At 38.7% G+C, this 22,894-nt stretch overlaps 1 protein-coding gene across 1 annotated transcript; it reads right to left on the reverse strand.

Annotated features, from left to right (window-relative positions):
* Positions 1-10,539: 10,539 nt before the first annotated feature.
* Positions 10,540-11,700, reverse strand: LOC129248689 (uncharacterized). Its single transcript, XM_054888318.1, has 2 exons — positions 11,604-11,700; positions 10,540-11,537 (listed from the first exon to the last, which is right to left on the reverse strand). Exons 1-2 carry the CDS (start codon positions 11,698-11,700, stop codon positions 10,540-10,542), a joined length of 1,095 nt encoding a protein of 364 aa, XP_054744293.1.
* Between the last annotated feature and the right edge of the window lie 11,194 nt (positions 11,701-22,894).

A 22,894-nucleotide genomic window follows, 5' to 3' on the forward strand; every position in this document is an offset into this window, starting at 1 on the left:
GGCTCAACAATAACAATCATGCAGTTTCATTTAGCAACGCTCAGTTACAGATATTTTTAAGCCGTGCTTGAATTCGTAGGAGTACTGGGGCTGTTGCTGCTAGTTGAAGCCAGGATATGAATTTACACGGGAATGCGGGTGACTGGTAGAAAGAACTGGAAAGAGTTAATGCGTTCTGAACATTTTTAGATGAAATGCTTATAGCGTGAAATTTCTAAAAATTGAAATTAAAGTTTATATAATAAAGGGTTTTTCAATAGGGTCGCTTCAACTTTTTTCCGATAGGGAGGGCGAACAACGCAATATTTTTTATTTTTGCTTGTCATTTGTAAACTTAATTAGTATACATTTTATCGCTACACACTTGAGCAACGATTGCAAATCGTGCAAATTTTTAATGAAAATAATCGTTCTGTTGCTGCTACTTTAAGGGGGGGTAACGTTTTTAAATTTTTATTTTTGCATTTTTTTTTTTATTTGGTTTTTTAAATGAAGAACCTTTCAAGAATATTCTGTGAAAATTTTAGACGAATCGGAGCAAAACTTAGAAAGATACAGCCATGTAAGTGTTGCTACCTACCTGGCTCAACCGCGCGCCATTTGTACTTTAAAGCGTTTTTCCCACAACTTACGTTTTCAAAGTCGGTGCCCCTCATAACTTTGAAACTACTGCACCGATCCTTTTGAAATTTTGAACACTTTTTCTGTAGATGTTTTACAAGGTAACGCCGAAGTTTTTTCGAATTTGTTGATACTTTTGTTTTTACGGTAACTAATTCACCGATTTTTTACGCGAAAATCGTGTTTTTGACTTTAACGTGTTCCTAAAAATCGGAAATTTTTTAATTTCAAAAAACCCTCTCGGCGTTACCCGGAGAAAACGATTATCTAACGAAATAACTTTGGTTTTTTGATTTCAGATGATTTAACACCGAGTTATGAGGGGCACCGCAAAACTACTTTTTTTTGAGATGCGTCCGAATAATTTCTGCCATTGCCGTATTTTTAAATATTTTTGGATGAAAATTTCACAAAATATACTTCAAATGCTATAGTTTTATGTAGTAAAAGATTTGACGAATAAATTTTAACTGTGTCATCAAAAAAAAATCATAAAAATGTGCCTTTTTTTCCATGAATTAACGTTACCCCCCCTTAAGAGCATTACGGCCATTTTACGGTCCATTTAACAAGCCGTCCCGTTTTGGGGTTATGTGAAGTCATTGGTCTACTGTAACAAGCCGGCGACGATTTGTGAGCTCAGAGCCAATATTGAACGCGAAATTGCTGGAATTTCGGCCGATTTATGCAAAAGAGTGGTAGAAAATTGGGTTCAACGATTGGACTTCGTAAAACGTGCACGCGGTGGGCATGCAAAAGAAATCGAATTTCATACTTAAATGTATATGTTCAAACTCGAGAATAAAAAAAAATTAGTTAAAAAAGTCAAACCGTTTGTGTTTTATTCAAAAAAGTTCAGAAGTTGAAGCTCTCTTACTGCTGCTTCGAGTTGGGTGCCACTAAAAAAACCCTCCCAGAGGGGGATGTTTCCTCTGACCCGGAACTACAGTAGCACTTCATCGAAGACAGAGCAGATCCAACTAGGCGTTCTGATAAAGACTGCTTCTTGGACTCTCTCTGCGTTCAGGCGTTCAGGGTGGCCAGTTCATGGAGCCAGCATCATGTTATCGGCTCATCTTCTAATTAGATAGGTAAGTTAAGACTAGTATTTCGGTTAGGCGTCTCTGTTCAAGCCAAGTTTTTTGGCGCGCAGAACTCGCCAATAAGTTGCCAACTTTCTGCTCTTTTCACCATTTTTTCAATGATGTTGTCTGCCTAAACCAAGATGGTGTAGCCATTTTCTGCCTACTGCAGAATATTCACAGAGAATGTGTTCTGAATTTCCAGTGTACATTTCATAGCATCCGCAGATGATCAGAGAGACCAATTTTGTTTAGGTATTTAGTATCTTAGGCCACAGTGGCCTGTAAAGTGCCCAGTTAAAAGTATTAAATCTACTCTCATGATTGAAAGTAGCTTATCAGAAATTCCTCTGTCCGGCGTTAGGAATTAGTTCGCTTGTCGCTCACCGATAGAATTTCGCCAGTGGTCAACGAATTTCTTAACCCATCAGTATACCATATCTGGGATCGAAATTTAAGGGTGATAATCAGAACTTGCGAGTTCATTAATGAAAGTTTCTGAAGAGAATGGGTTTGGGATCTACCCTTTAAGAACAGGAGTATGTCGGAAATCTTCTAAGGCCTTTAAATGTCATTACATATCTTCACTTTTTATATCGGAGATGCCTTTTAATCTTAAACCGCTTAAACGTTTTTTTTTTTTCAATTAAAATGGGAAGCGGTGGTATGCACAAGAGAACTCCTCATGAGCCAGTTGGGCATGTTTTCACTGCCCCTGTTCGGACATAGATAAGGCGGCTCCACAGATAAAACAGGGTTGATTTGATGAAGACGATTGGTGATGAAGACGACTCGAGTTAATCACTATGAAATTAGGTTGAAGCAGCAGTCATTGCAGAGACAATAAAAAGGTGTGGCTCGGCTTAAAAGCTAATATACCTTTTGAGTGTTTTCATAAATGAAAACAGTCTGGTAGTTGATGAGGCAAGTCATTGACAAAACGTCCACTAACTATTTGACGAGTGCCTGGTGGAAGACTTGTAGGGCAAGAAAGATGTAACTCTCCAGATCTGGAGAATGTAAACTAAATATCGGACTGCAGTTTTGTGGTTACAAATTTCTAGTGGTAGCATAAATTGCCAGTCTTTAGATTCATTTAGGGTTCGGGTTTCTGATCTCTTCTTAACAAAGTTTTACTTGACACTGAGGTAATGATAGCTGCCGTTCAGTTCTACAAAAACGGGAAACTGCTGGGCTGATGAGCTGGCTAGAAGGGAACCCTCGAGACGGTTTCATCGCGAAATGAGAGGAGTTTTATTGAGAAACTGTGGTCTGTTTCTGAAAAGATGGGCTTCGCATCAACTCAGGGTCAGTGTGGGTTAGTGTGCGAGGTCCTTCTGGCCACGGTTAATTCGGGGACGGTCGAGAGAACGCCTGAGGCTACTCAAAGCCGCAGATCTCGAATTTGGCGGATGTACTTAAAATTTGAAATTTTAATTGATCGAGCCAAGGCGCACCAAGAGATTTGGTGGCTGCTAAAACACTCACGCTAAAAAGCCCATTGTGTTTAGAGCTCTGGAAAAAGGGTAGATAGTCAAGGAGGAAAGGAGAAAAGGAGAAAAGTAACAGAGAAAGAGATAGGAAATAATAGAGACAGAGACAGCTGTAGTTAGTCCTGTGAGAATTTTCCAGATGCTTTGATAAATCTGCAAAATACCCTACAGTTTTAGAGAACGGATATTACTCATTCTCACGACATCGGAACCGAAAAGTCCCAGCCTTGCTCTAGCAAAGGCAGGACACTCACAGAGAAAGTGCTCAGTGCTATCCGCCGCCTCCAATCAAGACAGGCTCTATAATTCCAATGGTGATCATATGCTGACCCTATGAGTAGCGTCCTCCTGTAATAATACCGACCATCAACCGAACGCCTTTCCTTCCAAGTTTTAGTGGAAAGTTTGACAGTTTTCTGTTCGGACTTGTCACAACACACTTTGTAGCTCTGCAGCGTTCTAGACCGGACCACCGCTCTTTATGTAAATTGCATACGTAATCGCTGATCCACTTGATGATTCCTGCAGAAGTGATTCCGATTATTGCCTCTGGCCCTTGTGGGGGAACCGCTGACCCACGGTTGGCCAATTCGTCGGCAATTTCGTTTGCATTTTAACATTTTCCCAATCATTTTTGGGCCACCTTAATGCGATTCTTAGTACTCGTTATTTTTAAGCTAACTAATTTCAGCTTTCCACTTCATATTTGACTTTTGAGCTTTAGTATTCCCAATCATAGAGTTAAGAAAATAGCGAAACTACAGAACGATGCTTTTAATATAAATGAAAGAGTTCGGTATTTGCACTAACCCAACCTCTAAACAAATCGCTTTTGTTATTTCACTATTAATATTTCAGTATTATTATAACAGCATTCCTTTGTCTTGGCATGCAGGTGGATTCGTACCCGTTAAAGGGTGTTCCAATTTAGAGATGAAGAATTGAAAATTGGCAACACTGCTTTCTGTGACAAGCGATTTGATGCATTTCAATTGGTTTGAGGTTAGTTTGGCTAGGAAATTCATGATGACTAGACTAATTTTATTTCAAAATAATGATAACGATGATGATGACGAAGACGACATTTCTAGGAGCAACTTTTCCGGAAACATTGGACTTGGATTGGAATTGGACACACCAACTGAAGGACTTGGCCTTCTCCACCTGATCTTTCCAACGCAGAGGAGGCCTTCCTCTTCCTCTGCTACCACCAGCAGATACCGCATAGAATTCTTTCAGATCCGGCGCGTTGGTATCCATTCGGACGACATGACCCAGCCAACGTAGCCGCTGGAACTTTATACGCTGCGCTATGTCTATGCCGTCGTAAAGCTCATACAGCTCATCGTTCCATCGTCTGCGATATTCGCCGTTGCCAAAATCTTGCCGGTCCAAAAATCTTGCACAGAATCTTTCTCTCAAACACTCCAAATGTCGCTTCATCGGATGTTGTCATCGTCCAAGTTTTTGCTCTCTATGATAGGACGGGTATGACGAGAACCTTATAAAGTGTTAGTTTTGTTCTCGGGAGAGGACCTTACTACTTAATTGCCTACGGAGTCCAAAGTAGCACTTGTTGGCAAGAGAGATTCTTCGCTGGATTTGCAGGCTCCCATTGTTAACGGTGTTAATGATGGTTCCTAAATATACGAAGTCTCCAACAAACTCGAAATCATACTGTCAACAACGCCGTGGGTGCCGATACGCGAGTGCGTCGATTTTTTGTTTGATGACTGGAGGTACTTCCTTTTGTTTTCGTTCACCACCAGACTCTTTTGTTTTGCTTCTTTAACCAGTTTTGAAAAGACAGAACTAACAGCGCGGTTGTCAAAGCCGTCAATATCGATGATGCCCAGAATAAATGCACTCTATAGGTCGATGAAGTCACTAGCCACCTCCTTCGGGCCATTTTACTCCTCTCGACTATTTTGTCCTAAGTCTAAATTAAGTCGCATGCCTACACCGATAACTCACAATCGGAATCATTCGATGCGTTATTATCCAGATACAACCCCTTTCGAATCTCCGTGAAACACCAGAATTAAGAAAAATTTTCTTCTAATAGCGGTCGCCCCTCGGCAGGCAAAGAAAATTTCCGAGTCTATTCCTGCCTAAGAAAGCTTCTCATAAAAAATATTTGCCGTTCGGAGTCGGCTTGAAACTGTAGGTCCCTCCATTTGTAGAACAACAGCAAGACGCACGCCACAAATAGGAGGAGGATCTTGGCCAAACCCTCGAAAAGAGTATGAGCACCAATATATATATAACCGGGTTTATTACGAGAAGTGCATGGACCTTCGCACCAGTCAAGACAGCCACGTGCTCGAGATTACATCCAAATATTAATACCACAAAATTGTCTCTCAAAAACAGGCGCTTTCATGGATACTAAAAAAACTTCTGTATTATATTTCCATTTAAGCTTCTCGCAGTCTAAAGAAAACACCCCTTTTATAACTTCAGTCTTACAAACGCAGTCACAGTTGTGGTGCTGTGTGAATGAGCAGTTAAAAATAAGTCTGATTTCGCTCAGCGGCCCAATGGAGACATGAAATGGTGCGCACAAGCAATTCGAATCCGACGAGCTGGACTTAAAGCAGGAAAGGAAAAGCCTTAAAAAATGCTGATAGTGTTAGCTGATGGAGTCAGTTAATGTTAGCCGTTTTTATTTTTCGTATCTTGCTTGCAAGTCCCGTGAGAAATTTGCAGTAATATTTGCTGTTGAAATGGCAAACGAATATGCCTGTGTGTGTGTGTTTGGGCGTATGCTTGTCTAGTATATCTATCACATATGTATGTATGTGCTTACATACATTATATATGTATGTAAATGTATAAATATGTAGATAAATCTGCGTGCAATTGTTCTCTTACCCACTCATCTCCACGCAATTCAAAAAAGGTTCACTTGCCTGCTGCATTTTTCTGCTAATTTTCTGCTGAATTTTTTTCCGGTTTTTTTTTTCTTTTTTTACGTAAAATAATCTACCACTGCAGATGAAATATTTATTTGCAATTCCCTAAACTAACGTGCGCAAAGCATGAAACTATATACCTTGCCGACTCAATTCACTAGCACTACGCCAGCGCCACGCCAACGCTACCATCACCATCAGCTTCCTCTATCGACATGTTCGCCCGCACAACTCTGTTGCTGTGGCGGTGGCAGCTGTGTAGGTATACCGAGAACTTGTCGGTGGCTGTGTGTGTATATGCTGTCCTTTGATGGTTGTGAATACAATGAAGCCAGCTAGTCAACCAACGAACCACCTAGACCGCCCACCCATTTATCTAAACTATCTAAGTCATTCGTGGTACTGCATACGTACATGAAACTTGCAGCTAGACTCAACTTATGTACAGTCAAGCAGACAACCGGGCAGCCGAACAGCTAGGCAAGCAGTCACTCATGCAGTCAGTTAGCTAAGCATCCAATGCACTGGATGGTGCTTCAAGTTGGAACTGACCGGACTGGCTGGTGCATAGGCAGCCTGTGGCTTGAATTGCACGAAATGAAATGAAACACCTGCTGCTGAGTGTGTTGTTGTTTTCTTTTTTCATTTTAATTATACCTTTTTTGTTACAAAAGCGCCACAATGATGTAGTACAACGAGACAGTGAGAAGAAGTTGGGCACAGTGCATTTGAATTGGTTGCAATTTTTGGCCAGCCATTTTTCTACTATGCACTCAGTTTTCCATGGCGCATACTAATATGGCTGTCCAAGTGGTTCCCTACCTGCATATTTTTAGACCCAGACGAGCCGTAGAGCTCAAGTAAGTTAATAATTTCATGTGGTACAGTGCAATCAATGACTGCTCGTATGAACTCTCTTAACTTTCTGAACTTTCTTAAAAATCTATTAAATGCGCTGACCCACCTTAAACTTTTTAAAGTTTGTATTCATCGCAAATAGGAAAAGTGATAATCAATCATGAATCGATGGCATATCAAAAGGTATGCAGATCACAGCAATCGGGCGTTAGCAGATCCGTTAGCAGTCAGCTACCCAACGTACTTCTGAAGGCATTCCTACACTACTCTACGAGAGCCAGAGCCTATCGAAAGCAATGCTTTTTACTACAGACAAATCAAGCCAGCAATAGCAGTTACGGAAAGCGTGAGCTGTGCTGTGGCGAATTCTATAAGAATTAAAAAAAAAAAATTCGATTGAACCAGTATTAATAAAGGGTTTTCCAATAACAGGGGTTATTGGTGAATGGATTGCGCTATCGAGAGATGATTAACGATTTTGTATAGCCGGCATTGGATGGTATTGATCTGGACAACGTTTATTTTCAACAAGACGGTGCTACGTGCCGCAAAAGCAACGAAACCATTGATATTTCACGGGAAAAGTTTCCGGACCGTGTTATCTCTCGAAGAGGTGATCACAGTTGGTCACCGAGATCTTGTGATTTAACACCTTGTGACTTTTTTCTTTAGGTCCACGTGAAGGAGAAGGTCTACGCCAACAGCCCATGGTCGATTCAAGACCTCAAAGATGGGATTCGTGAGGCTATCGAGGACATAGGGCAGCCACTTTGCAATTCGGTTACGGAAAATTTCATGAAAAGGATATTGTCCTGTAAGCGTGGTCGTGGTGGGCATTTGCCTGATGTTATTTTCCGCTATTACCGGTATATCTTTCCCTTTATAAAGAAATAAACATCCGATCATTTATATTAAAAAATAGTATTTTTCTTTGAATATCAAAGTAACACCTCTGTTTGGAAAGCCCTATACATATCCTTTGCACGTCGGCAATTCGAGTGGGCTCCGAGTTTGATTCCCTCCGTTGGTAACAAAAATCAAATGTCGCAAATATTTATTTTTCTACCAGGAAGTTACTAATGTCCACCGAGAAACCACCGAGCGAATTTAAGTAATGGAAAAGCTTCCCATAAGAACTATCGGCCGCTTAAGAAAGGCAAACAACTCTAAACCCTGCCCTTTGTAGGACAATATCAACCTAGACACCACAAATTGGAGGATAATTTCGGTTAAAGACCTTGAAGTGGCATTCCAAACCCTTACCTTTGTAGGACAATACCAATACGAACACCACAAATTGGAGAAGAATCTCGGTGAAAGCACGGAGAGCGACCCGTAAAGTCGCCAGTCGTTTCTTCCTAGAAAATGGTTCCCGAGTGATTTAGTTCCATAGCTCGAACAATTCTTTCCAGCATCAGGTTAAAGAAGTCGGACGACGGAGAGTAACTCTGTTTGAAGCCTTGATTGATATCAAGAGACTGCAAGAGGTCTTTAGCAAATGTCAGGGATGTGCTGGAATTGCCCAGCGTTATTTTATTAGTTTTGTATGGTTACCAAATTCAGAAATTGAGCCTAAAGGCAACTCCTTTTCGTGCTATCAACGAAAACATTGGCAAAGGAATGATGAGTGTCGAGTCTCCTTTTACGGGTCCTTTCACAGGATTGGCGTACAGTGAATATCTAGTCAATTGTTGGCTTTTTAGGTCCAAAACCAGACTTCTTATGTGCAATGTTTAGACGACTAAGTCCGCGATACTTGGCGCAGATTGCTGGATCGCCCCTTTTATGAGTTGGACAGAACTTACATAAATTCCAATCGACTGGTATGCATTCATCTGATCATATTTTAGATGCACTTTACCAGCTTCCCACCGCTAAGTTGGAATAGCTCAGCAGCCAGTGTTTCGCCTACCGTCGTTTGTTTTCCTTTAGCCCGATTATTACTATTCGCACTGCGTTTGGTCGGTTAACAGAACTTGAACTGCGTGGAACTTTTGGCGTATCTGGCGTTACTTCACGGAAAATAATATCTTTTAACCTACATGAGCCTGGTTAGTTGTCATTGGGGTGGTGATAATTGAGTTTTTGACCAGATGGGAGCAGCTCATCGTGGGTAATTTGGCGACCTTTGGCAAGCCCATTTTGACTAAGACCTTTTTCGACCTTTCGTTCTTGAAAGTGACCCATTTTTCATCACCAGTTTGAAGAAATTCCGGAACTCTATTCGATCCAGGGGTTTCTTTTACTTTTATTTCTGTGGGAACTCTATATCGAGCTTTATCTTAAAACCAACCTTAAGCATATAGTTCCACATGATTTTCTTTAAAAGCTTTAGTTCCTGTGTAGTGGAATAATTAGCTGCTGCTACCAAAGCTCCATAGGCATTGTCTTTCCTGCCGATTATGAACCTTATTCGTGCCACCGCGTAGAAGCAAGATGCTTGAATGCGAGGATATCTGGAACGCGGTCAAAAGATACGTTGAAGGCGTGTAACGGAGAAAAAAGATAGACCTCAACGCAGTACAAGACAGCGGAGCCTCACAGAGAAAGACGTAAGAAGACGAGCCTACAATCATGGTGGAACCAGACGTGGTCGAATAGAACTGGTCCATTCCATGGACGACGTCCTAGGCACTCCCGAGTTAATACAGAAAGTATTCCCTGAAAGGGAGTATTCCCAGAAGAGGAGAAGGGGATAGTAGCCACACCGCTCAACGCAGTACACGATGGTCGCTGTAAGTGTGAAGGCTTTTGGGAACCTACCTCAGCCACAAAAAAAAAAAAAAACTAGCATTCATCTATCGCAGACACTTCAGCAAACAAACACTGTTTGATAATTAATTAGACTCACGCAACTCGGAATGCAATGAGTTTAAGGACGTACTTATTCAAAGCCAATCGACTGATAAATGAGCCAAATCTCTATAACTATATGGGTTAAATGCATAGAACTTCATGAATTATATGAATAAAGCTCACGCCTGAATATCTCAGCCAGGTGAAGAAGTTAAAACGGCGACCGCTGTAGCTGAATGGATTGAGGCTTGACTACCATTCGGAGTACGTAGGTTTGAATCTCCGTACATGAAACACCAAAGTGAAAAAAAAGTTTGCCTAATAGCGGTCGCTCTTCGGCTGGCAATGGCAAACCTCCAAGTGTATCTCTGCCATGAAAAGGCGCGTAATAAAAACCATTTGCCGTTCGGAGTCGCCTTAAAACTGTAGATCCCTCCATCAACTAACAACATCAAGTTGCACACCACAAATAAGAGGAGGAGCTCGGCCAAACACCTAACAGAAGTGAGCACCCCAAATATTTTTGTTTGCTTTTAAGTATATTAGTTTATTGCCAGATTATGTGGGAAGAGAGCACCTTTCTGCGACCGCAAAGGATATTATTCTCTATACCATGGGTAGCTTCAATTTCACACCCATAAACACTATCACCCAATCGAAGCTAATATGCTTTTTGCAATTCATTCCAATTCCGAAATCCTAATACTTCCATTTCAAGCAGTTTCATACATTCTGTCTTTATTTATGTTTTATGCTCTACTTTATGGCTTAAATTCACTTCTTATTCACATTATAATTTCTGAAATAGAAAGCCGCCACACGCTCCTGCATGCGGCGCTTCAACTGCTCACGCTTGAAGAGCTCCACCAATGCATTAAGATTCTCTAGTTGACGAGTTTGTTCCAGCAAAGCTTGTGCCAGGACTCGTTCATCATTAGTGAGCTGGTTTGGCGTAGCAGTAAAAATAGGTTCTATTTCTATCGCCGAACCATCGCTACCAGGCTGACTTGAGTGAACAGTTTCCAAACGCAAATCACGATTATTGTCCGCAATTTCCTGCTCCGCTTCTATGGGCTCCAAAGGTTCGTCTTCTATAGCAACCGCGCGTGGAAAAGTGTAATTGGTGGGCGCATAATAATGATAACTGGGATAATTTGAGGGATTGATGATGATAAATGACGGTGAATTGGTGGTGGCAAAACTTTGATAAGAATGATCGGGGCGCGCTTGCTGATGTATCAACTGATTGGTTGCCTGATTGGCGTATGCAAAAAGATTTGGATAGGTGTGGTGTTGGTACGCCGGTTGCTTGTTATGTTCCAAAGTGTGTTTATGTTCCAGTGTTGGGTAAGTGGTAAAATATGTGGGCGCTTTCGTTTGTTCCGCCGGTGGTGGCGGTGGATTATAAATTGGAAAGCTGGTCACATAGTTGAGTTTCGACTGTGGCAGTGCAGCGATCGCTGGTAAGCCGCTAAACGCCTGATAAGCGGCTTGTGTGAAGGTGGGATGATTTTTGAGCGGATATGGGATGTAGATCGGTTTCACATCGACCAGCGCGTCTTTGGTTGGCGTTGCGGGACGCGTTTGTGTAAGTATCGATTGTGGCAACAAGGCATACTCAACGTTCACTGGTTGCAGTGGATAATGGGTTTGGCGCTCGCCCTGTAGCGTAAGCTTTTCCTGCTGCGTGAGGTACGGGTATTGTGGTTTCAGTGCGACAACAGGATTTGGGGGCTTCCCTTGACGTGTCAGATCCAAAATGGCTTTAAGTGCTGAAAGTAAAGAAATTGGCAATTCGTAATTTTTATATTTTTCAAGTGAGCCATTAAGAGTATTACCGTTTTCGTCGATGTAACGTGCCTCTTTGACCTCGTCTGCTTTTAGTGCATTGCAGAAGGTAAAGAACGCAAACAGCGCATGAGCCAACAACTTCATCTTGCTTGAGTGAGTACCTATTGAACTAGCAATGGTTTCGCAACTGACTTTTATATGAACTTTTCTGGTGCCATACATTAAGTTGCAAATTTGATAGAAAGTCTGCGTCTTCTACTGGCTCTTAGGCAGTTCGTTAAACTAATTTGGAAATTAAGCTGAAATTAATAGCAAATCTCTTTGCCAACAATCAAATAGAATGCGAAGAATTAAATTAAATTGCACAGTCCAGTGCACGAAATGCTGCTTGGGTAATAAATCCCGCAAAAGAATATCTTCTGTTGCTGTTTTAAATTTGTAGTTTATTGCCACCCATAAAAATGCGAATTTTGATTCACTTCTCTACTTTTGTCGCATTCTTTTCGCTGTTTTGCTGTTTGTTGCTCTCCTTTTTCCTTAGCTTGGTGGTGGCCTGTTGTCTTTTAATTACAGCTCATGAATTTTTTGCTGGCAATTAAATTCTCTAGCCATCTAATTGTGCGTATGTACGAATATCTGGGTTTATATTCACACATGCATACCCACACACACACACACATACGAATGTGAAATATATATTTTTATATTTTTTCTTCTTTTCGCAATTTTACCAGTTGTTCTTCTGTTCTTCTTTATATACTCGTTTTTTATACTCCACTTTTATGCTCTCATTTTAACGATCGCCTTTTTTATTACCCCCATAATTTCGATCTGTTGCTGGAAACTCGCTGATCGCTCGCATATGTTGGGCATGCAGTTAGCTTCTTATGAAGACATAGAAAATGGTTTGTGTGGGGTATTTACAAATTTTGCAGGTTATTACAGTTTATTACAGTTCTGCTCATTATTCATTAATTTGGTCCAGCGCAAACTCGCTTTGTTTATTGACATCAGTTGATAAGCTTGTTGACACAGTTATAAATGCGTCTAATAGGATTTTAATTTGCCTTAAGAGATCGTTAAGATTTGGAAAAAATTTTAATGAAAATTCTAATTGGAAACATTTGTGACTTAAAGATCTACATTAGATAGGGCAATGTGACGTATGCTAGAAATTTTATTACTATATTCAAAAAAGAAGGTTGTAATTGACAAGCTCCAAGTTCATTGAGAATTTTCTAAATATATGTTAAGTACGTATGTATGGCTTATTTGCAGCAAGAGTGTCTTAGACCAAAAACACAAAAACAAAAAAAACAAAACACTTGTAACTCATCGACAAGTGGCCACCTCCCCTTTTATGCTCGGTTAATAGCATCTCATAAAAGTCGTTGGTCTGAGTTGGGTTCCTGCAGAGTAGCCAAGTGCTTTGCGAAAGAACCAAACAGGAAATTAGCGACTTTTCTCCTTAGTAGGAAGGATCTGAGAGTACCGGTGGGTATAATCACAGGACACAACGCCTATGGTCAACATATGACTACCATTGAGAAGGAGGACACTGTAGAGTATTTTCTCTGTTCGCTGTCCGGCGTTTTGTAGAATCAAGCCTTGGCTGTTGGGTTGCATATTACTCAGTGTGGATCAAGTTCATAATCTTCATCTTCCGGACCTTTTAAGATTCATCAATGAATCCAAAACGGAAGAGTGACCTCCAACCAATTTCTCCGTCTTATGGTACTCCATAATTTATCTATCCTGTCTCTCTATTCCTTCTACTGTAATCTATCCGGGTGCAGTAAAATGGTCTTACTGACTGAGTGCTTGGGCTTATCTAACCGCCCATAAATCTAATCTAATCTAATCTAATCTGATCTAATCTAATCTAATCTAATCTAATCTAATCTAATCTAATCTAATCTAATCTAATCTAATCTAATCTAATCTAATCTAATCTAATCTAATCTAATCTAATCTAATCTAATCTAATCTAATCTAATCTAATCTAATCTAATCTAATCTAATCTAATCTAATCTAATCTAATCTAATCTAATCTAATCTAATCTAATCTAATCTAATCTAATCTAATCTAATCTAATCTAATCTAATCTAATCTAATCTAATCTAATCTAATCTAATCTAATCTAATCTAATCTAATCTAATCTAATCTAATCTAATCTAATCTAATCTAATCTAATCTAATCTAATCTAATCTAATCTAATCTAATCTAATCTAATCTAATCTAATCTAATCTAATCTAATCTAATCTAATCTAATCTAATCTAATCTAATCTAATCTAATCTAATCTAATCTAATCTAATCTAATCTAATCTAATCTAATCTAATCTAATCTAATCTAATCTAATCTAATCTAATCTAATCTAATCTAATCTAATCTAATCTAATCTAATCTAATCTAATCTAATCTAATCTAATCTAATCTAATCTAATCTAATCTAATCTAATCTAATCTAATCTAATCTAATCTAATCTAATCTAATCTAATCTAATCTAATCTAATCTAATCTAATCTAATCTAATCTAATCTAATCTAATCTAATCTAATCTAATCTAATCTAATCTAATCTAATCTAATCTAATCTAATCTAATCTAATCTAATCTAATCTAATCTAATCTAATCTAATCTAATCTAATCTAATCTAATCTAATCTAATCTAATCTAATCTAATCTAATCTAATCTAATCTAATCTAATCTAATCTAATCTAATCTAATCTAATCTAATCTAATCTAATCTAATCTAATCTAATCTAATCTAATCTAATCTAATCTAATCTAATCTAATCTAATCTAATCTAATCTAATCTAATCTAATCTAATCTAATCTAATCTAATCTAATCTAATCTAATCTAATCTAATCTAATCTAATCTAATCTAATCTAATCTAATCTAATCTAATCTAATCTAATCTAATCTAATCTAATCTAATCTAATCTAATCTAATCTAATCTAATCTAATCTAATCTAATCTAATCTAATCTAATCTAATCTAATCTAATCTAATCCAATCTAATCTAATCTATTCTAAAAATAGCATCTCATAAATGAAAATGTGTCTCTACATTTAATTAGGGAGACGTATAAGTAGTAAATTGAAAACTTTCTCCCGAGTTACTGATTTTTGGAGTTATGACGTTCTTCCAGCAAATAACCGAAATGTTGTTCCGTTAGTAGTAGTAGTAGTTTGCGCAGATGATCACAAAAAACGGGGCATTCTTTTATAGCCAAAAACACTTATTTTACAGACGCCTGAAGTGGCTATTCTATGAAAGGCAGCTAAGGCCTCTGAACTCCGAGCTACTTAGCGCGCCTCGTAGTTTAGGGATTTTGGGTTTCTAAAATGGCGAATCCGGGTTGCCGGAATTAATTTGGTTTCCAACTTTAGGGTTGAATGCTGGGCTCGGAATTTCGGTTATTAATTTGTCCCGTGTCACCGGAATTCCTCTCGAGACATAATCGTTTTAATTTCAGTGCTTGTTAGCAGTAATTTTCGACTTTGGGATTTGTATATTTGTTTTTGTAATCCCGATATTACGGAACTTGTGGTGGAACTTTCTTAAATTTCATTTCTTTTGCACCCTCCCCAGTTTAGTGATATTATAACCCTTCCGTAGAGCTTCCCACCAATCCAGGCACCATACGTTAAAATTGGTAGAACCACTGCGATGAACATCCACTGCACGAGCTGTGGCTTGAGTCCCCATTTTTCGCTGAACTTATATTTGCAGGAGTCAAAAGCTATACTGGCTTCCTTACTTGATTTTCAAAGTGTAGCTTCCAATGGAGTTTGGAGTCAAGTATCACTCCAAGATGTCTAACTTCCACTGAAAGCGGGGGAACGTGGTTATTTAATTTAGAAAGTCTAAAGTGTGGAGGTTTATATTTTCTGGTAAATAGCACCAGCCCCTTTTTTCCAGAGTTAACTCTGAGGCCGCAGTTATCAACCTAGCGACTGGCTTGTAAAGACGTTACCTCTGTTCATTTCTGCGAAAAGGCGTTTAAGATCGGAGCAAAAGTGTACCAGGAGGATGTCTTAGAAGGTGTCGTGAGGCTGTTGAGCAGAACACTCTTCAATGGAGAGCATTGGATCTTCCAGCAAGATGCCGCTCCAGTCCTTAAGACAAAAAAATACCCAGCAGTGGCTAAAAAACAATATTCCTGGGTACATAGCCACATACGCTTGGCCATCTGGAAATCCAGATCTGAATCCATTGAACTACAGTTTGTGGTCAGAATTGGTGAACATAGCCTGTCGAACATCTCACAGAAATTTGGAGAGTCTCAAATAATCTTTGGTTCGAGCAGCCGGGTTCATGCACCCGTGCGTGCTGCAAGAGCTGAATGGCCTAATCGTTTGAAGGCTGGTGATAAAGCAAATATTGACCATTTCGAATGAAAGTTTAACTTTTTTTCTTAATATTGACATTATTAAATAAAACTCAAAATAGTATTTCATATCTATTAAGGGCTTTACTTGTAACAGAACTTAGTACAATTTCGCGACTAAATTTATTTCTTTCTCTTTTCAGATGACTCAAATTAATAAATGATTCTTATGAAATATGTTGGCTACGGTGAGTTAATATTTTATTTTTATATAACATATTTTTCTCTGTATTTGGACTTACCAGAAATAGTGTCTTTCTCAGCTGTGGAAGAACGGCATAGCAAATGTTGCCTCGTACAAAAGCGGCTATCTTTATTACTGATAAAATAATTTACGCAATTTCATTAAGTTTATTAAATTTACGATTTCCTATAACTTCAAACTTAATATTTTATATTATATAGTAATATTTGATAGGGGGGTCCATTCAGCATTCAGAATTTGAGCTTTCGATTTTTTTTTTTAATTTTGTTAGCGAAAATGGCATTATTCTTATAAAATATGTTTGCTTCGGTAAGTTAAAAGTGGGGACATATTTAAAATATTAAAAAAAGAATAATTAGCCGAAACAAAGTTGTCAATTGGCTGCCTAGAAGCTTCGCATTTGGCTCCATTAAATTATTTTTTTTTTAAGGTTACGCCAACCATCTGGAAGTCGCTTAAAGCTTTAACTTCTCCCTCCACTTCATTGCATTCTATTGTACGTGCGTATATGTGAATGTATTTGCGTGTATGTAGGTAAGTACAAAAATATATTGTAAAAATGTCCGGAAATCTATTTACCTCCCTTGAGTAAGGTTATTTGTTCTAAAAGCTCATATTTAATTCATATAAAAGCACTTTAAATGTTGCACATTACGTCTTGTCCTTGTGCTTAGCTTTCCTAACACCTACAAACATTTTATCGAATCCTTTTGCTTTTCTCAATTCCGTACGCATTTACGCAATCACGCTTGTTTAAGCAATTTTTGATTAATGGCATTTCGAATAAAGTGACACTTTGAAAATTGGAAAAGAAATCAAGCAAGAAAATCAGAAACAAAAAAGCATGGCGGCAAAAGAGCCTGTGGCCAAGACAGAAAGCTAAGAAATAAAATTGTAAATATACTTTATATGTATATGTATGGGTGCACATAAAAATATAAAGTCACAAGAATAAAAAAAAGCAAATAATAATAACAACAAACGCGTGATATCAACAATACCTACCAAGCGCGAAGAAGTGAGGAAAATGCGGTTGAAACAAAAATCAAATGCCATAGCAAATCCGGCAAAACAACTGACAAGTGGACAGGATAGCAAGCAGCAGCAAAGCGTAACCCTAAAGGCGGTGAGTAGTCAGAAGGAGGTGGACGGAGGTACCTAATATAAAAGCAAAGCGACAACCATGAAAAAGTGTAAGAAATGCTGTCGAAAGTGGTGGAAAAAGTGCTAAAATTTGCTAAAATTCGGAACAATGTTGGAAAGCGAGAGAGAAATTTCATTGAGCAAGCACTTCTGCCTAAAAGCCGTCTATGAAAAAACACAAAAAAAAATTGACACTTGCAAAAATACGTAAAAACGCCAATGGGCAAAAAAAAATTTAAGTACAGAAACAAATGAAAATAAAAGACCGTCCGCCGTTGGTTGGTCTTCTTCAGAAAGGAAAATTGTGCAAAAACTCTGAAAAGTAAACGAAAATGAAAACGGACGGCACACGAATTGAACCGGAAATCCTTATTGATCTACAATGCTTGCGCAAATACGTCGAACAGCAAAAAGAATTAAGCCGGCTGTTTTGGGATACACACACACATACATATCTGCGCATATTAGGGTGGTCCAAAATTTGTTGGCAATAAATGTGGTATATTGAAAAAGAAAGGATGGGTAAAGTTTTTATTTTTATTTTTATTGATATCAAAATGCAAAGAATTTAGATTTTGGAACGAAAAAATAAAACAAAAAAAAGAAACAAAAACAATTTTTTAACGGAAAACGGATGTGTAACTCTGAAAGTGCATCATGAGCAAGTCGCTTTTGTGGAAGAAAGTTATTGTTTAGTGTGACAAACAAATTTTTTTCTGCAGTGGGTAGATAAGTAGGTAGGTAGGTATAGTGGTGGTCAGTTGACACACCTAGGCCTGCTGTAGGCCCATTGTGATACCACCGGGGCTGTCCCCTCTTTTCACTCTACATTGTCCAACCATTGTCCATTGAACCAACCTGTGGCTTTGATATATCTAACAAGACTTGTTATTTTTATATTGGCTACTTCTGCCAAGTTATTCAGGCAGATTTTTCCTAAAATATTTAACCTTCTTCTATCTAGAGCCAAGCACTGAATAGCAAGTGTTCTATAGTCTCTTCTTCTTCGATGTCGTTACAGCTTCTACAGTAGTCGTTATAGGGCGCTTCCAGTCTACTGGCCAATCAGACAATGACCTGTTAGGACCCCGAGAAAATTTCTCATGTTTTTCCTACTTAGTTTCAACAGTCGGTTTGTGCGGCCCACGTTCCATTCCGGACACGTCATTTTACTAGTTGCACAGGTCAGGGACTGAGACCGTAGCCTATTGGCGGCACTGATAGTGTGTTTATCTATAAGCATCTTACAAGTTGCTAGAGGTATAGGTATGTTTGCTTTGTCTGGTTGGATCGATAATCTGGTACCCAATCTCGCTACGTCATCTGCTTTGCAGTTGCTTGGGTAATAATCATGCAATTTTCGGCATTAGACGTTTTGATATGCCGTTTAAAAGTGTCGTAAATCGATTTCTCATAAAAATATTTTTGTAAATATTGTAGTAGAATTTTATAATATATAAAATAACTAAGTTGAACTTTTTAACCCTCTAACATCCGTTTTTAAGGGTTAATCTGACGCTTTCTTTATGGCCCTCGCCTCATTCGAAATGGCAGACATTTTAATTTTTTGAAGGCTGCCAACTTTTTGAACGAACCTCGTATGGCCAAAACAAAATTTTTGTTTTTCAACAAGGAATCAGAAAACAAAATACTCAAAGCAGAAATAAAAAAATCTTTCTTCCTTTCCGTTTTGCACGCTTTTGAAGGAACACCCAAAAACACCATTTCAAATAAGGCGAAAGGCTTTTACATAAGGATTACAAAATTCTGACATGTAAAAGGTGTTGTAAAGCGCTTGCTTATAGAAATATGTTTGTAAATATTGTAGTAGAATTTTGTAAAGAAAAGTTTTATGGAATATTTTAACTACCTAGTTGCCATTTTTAAAGGTTCATTTGACGCTTTCTCTAATAAAAGTATTTTAACATAAGAACTAAAATATTTTTAAGAGTAAAGAGTTTTGCAAAGCGATTTTTCATTGAAATATTATTGTCAATATTTAATAGAATTTAGTAAGATAATTTTTTTGGAAAATCTTAAGCCTCTAGTTGCCATTTTTGTGGAACAACATCAAGACGCACACCACAAATAGGAGGAGGAGCTCGGCCAAATACCCAAAAAGGGTATATATATATAATTGCCATTTTTAAGGGTTAATTTCACTACTTTTTTTAATAAAAGTCAAAAAGCTCTTTAGTAAAAGTCCTTTTGCTTGAAGACTAAAATTATATGACGCGTAAAATCGATTTCTCATTAAAATATTTTTGTCAATATTTAATAGAATTTTAGTAGGATAATTTTTATGGAACAATTCAATTCCTTACTTGCCATTTTTAAGGGTTAATTTCACTATTTTTTTAATAAAAGTCCCAAAAATCCGAAACATAACATTTCTGGACTAAAATGTTCTACGAAACTATTTATCAGAAAATTTTAGTGGGGGCTACCGAAGTCGCAAAAGCCGTGAACATAATCGTTTACTCCTAATTAACAGAAACACCCTTTATCTACTATATAAATATACAATATATATGTTTATATGTGTGTATGTACATTTTCATTTTATTATTTTTAGCAGTTTTGTATGAAATCAAAAAAAAAATTATTAAAAATTAAAAAAATTCTAACCCCTTAAAAAGTGCATGAGAAATTTCACTATTTTTGCGGCACTATTATATTTCAACCGACTTCAAATCAAAGAAACAATCTGCACATTCCTTTTTAATCTAGAACATTTTTGTGGGTATCGTAATAAATATTCACTACTCCGACTTTTTCTGTACCACCCTAATATGCATACACAAAAACTATACCTCCCTGTACAGTGAGAGTTAGCCAGTCGAGCGCTGGCCATTCGAGTGCGAAAATTGTCGCTTGTTCCCACATCTTAGTTGGGTTATTACGAGTATGTATGTGCATGTGTGTATGGGTATGTATCCAGCTTCACTACCGTTCATCTACTCCACTGAATTGGTCAATTCAACACTCCATTCAGCCAGTTGAGCATATGTACCATACATATCTGCGCATTAGTCGTAGCTACGACATGGAAGGTGACTTTATCTACCCTTTATCCCTGTGACCTGGATGGGCGTGAAAGAAATGTTGGCTTAAGTGGAAAATTCCAACTGCCAATATGGCACTACTATAGGACGAGGATATTGGTAGTGAACGTTTCTAGCTTTCAATGTACAAACTGACAAATTTTCCCATATTTCAATAGGGGCGCCGAAGGAGCGTAGAAAGAAAACTCAAGCATTAAAGAGCAGATAAATCTACATAAGCTGACTCTTTTCACTTTTTTCGAGCCAGCGCAACTAATGTTGGAAGTGTATTGTCGCCGCCGGTGCTAACATTTTAGTAAAGTATTGGCATTCAAGAAAAGTTAACTAAGGAGCTAAAAGTGCGCTGAATAACGGCGAGTTTCAAATTGATAAAATACCTGGTTGAAATATATTTTAGTGTAATCAAACTGAGACGTTTTCCCAATTTAAATTTTACAATTTCTTTCCTTCTATTGAGCAAAGTAGTAGTTGCATTAAATTTTTTTTGCCGTATGAAATTTTTACTACAAAAATATTGCGGATATTTCAGAAGACCTTTGATAGCCAGAAATTTCCAAACATTCTCAAGATGGCAGTGAAGGTGCTAGGTTAGGTTAGGTTAAATGGCTGCCATAGTTTAGGGCACACTTGTACAAATACTGAAAATTCGTCCGTTGTGATGCCATACAGAGCTGAGGAGAAAGGAAAAGGGAAAGAAGGAGGAGACGATGATGACCATGCATTTTACGACGACGCTGACGGTGGCTGATTTGCGTTCGTAATTAGCCGCAACAAGCTAGTGATGAACTTCACCATATTTGTGATATTTATACCCATATAGCGGGCGCAGGCGTAGCGAAAAAATGAGAGCTCAGATGTCTAAATCTTTGCCATACGAGAGCAGCGCAGCTGAGAAGAAGGTGTTGAGATGATTCCACCTCGTCCTCAAGACAGCTTCTGCAGAACGGACTTGGGGCAGTCCCAAGACTTACCGAATGAACACCTAACGGACAATGTCCGGTAAGGATACCCACCAAATTCGAGAGCTGGGGCTTTGTTAGCCTTAGGAGCTCCCTCGAGCGTCCCCGATCTAGCCGTGGCCAGAAGGATATCGTGACCTTGCACGTTTGCGCACTAGCCCAGCGCTCGCTGAGTTGACTCGAGGCCCATGTTTCCAGGAGCAGACCAAAGGTTCCTAAGGGTACCCCAATTCTCTCATTTCGCGACGAAACCGTCTCCAAAGTTCCCTGTCTAGCCAGCTCATCAGCCCAGCAGTTACCCTCTATGCCGCTGTAACCGGAAACCCAAATGAGCCTGATGTCGGCGTATTCGGATGCAATCGAGAGAGAAGCCAGACATTCCCCGACCAATCTTGAACGCACAAACAACGAGCCCAAGGCCCTAGCTGCCGCTTGCCTATCGGAGTAAATATTTACTTCCTTAACGGTAATTACCGAGGTAAGCAACCAATCCACTGCTTCCTTAATTGCGGATAACTCCGCTTGGAAAACACTACAGTGGTCCGGAAGCCTGAATTTAAGTTTGAAGGGGAGCTTACAGAATACTCCCCCTCCAACCCTCCCGTCCAACTTCGAGCCATTCGTGAACATGTTTGCCATGCCTTGACGCCAAATGTTGCACCCCGCCCACTCATCCCTTGAGGGAATATGAGTAGAAAAAGGTCCGTTTGGACCTAGCGTACAGTGTACAGTGATGGTGCTAAAAAATTAATATGTGGTTTCCAATCGGCCAAAAACAGCGCCTGAAGAAAACTAGAAATATCAGTGATTAAAAATCGATGTTCATATTGTTGCCATATCGAAATGATAAATTCAGAAAATTCAAAAAACAAACTAAAAACAATTTGAGTCTAAGACGGGTCTTAGCATAGAAGGATGATAGATTACCCCGTTTCCTATTTTGCTATGGTGAAAAAGAAAATTGTGAGGGGAACTTTGTGCATCGGCAGCCGAATTCTGCACGATCATTTCACATGCATTCACGTTCACTCCTCCAATCAGTAGTTGTTGAGACGGCAATGAAGTGTCATTGGTTAATTTGTTTCGTATCTCACCAACACAATCTTAGTTTTTCCGTAAATGAACGGCTTCGTGACCACAAGCGATGTCAGCTCAACATCTGATTCTAGCAAATTCGCTCAGAGCGGAATAATGGTCTGTTAAGAAGTCTACGTTTGAAATTTTTTCACCATGTTAGCATATCTCTACATATATAGGGTGTCCGCTAAAAGAAGTAGGAATTAAAAGCTAAATCAGAAAATAGTCTCTAATGATAAAAGTTTATTTCACTTTATATTTTAAAAATTATTTCTTTATTGCTTAATGTTGTCAGTTACGCCTGAAACACTATTGGAATCTTGCCTCCGCACTCCGTGCCATTCGCTGTAGAAATGATATCGAAATGTCATTAACCTCGCGGACGATATTTTCTTTCAGTGTTGAAATGATCGTTGGGTTTGTCACGTATACTTTACTTTTATGATATCCTTACAGAAATCAGCCCATATGGGTGACATC

Source organism: Anastrepha obliqua, chromosome 5 (genome assembly GCF_027943255.1).
Source record: "Anastrepha obliqua isolate idAnaObli1 chromosome 5, idAnaObli1_1.0, whole genome shotgun sequence".
NCBI classification, from domain to species: Eukaryota; Metazoa; Arthropoda; class Insecta; order Diptera; family Tephritidae; genus Anastrepha; species Anastrepha obliqua.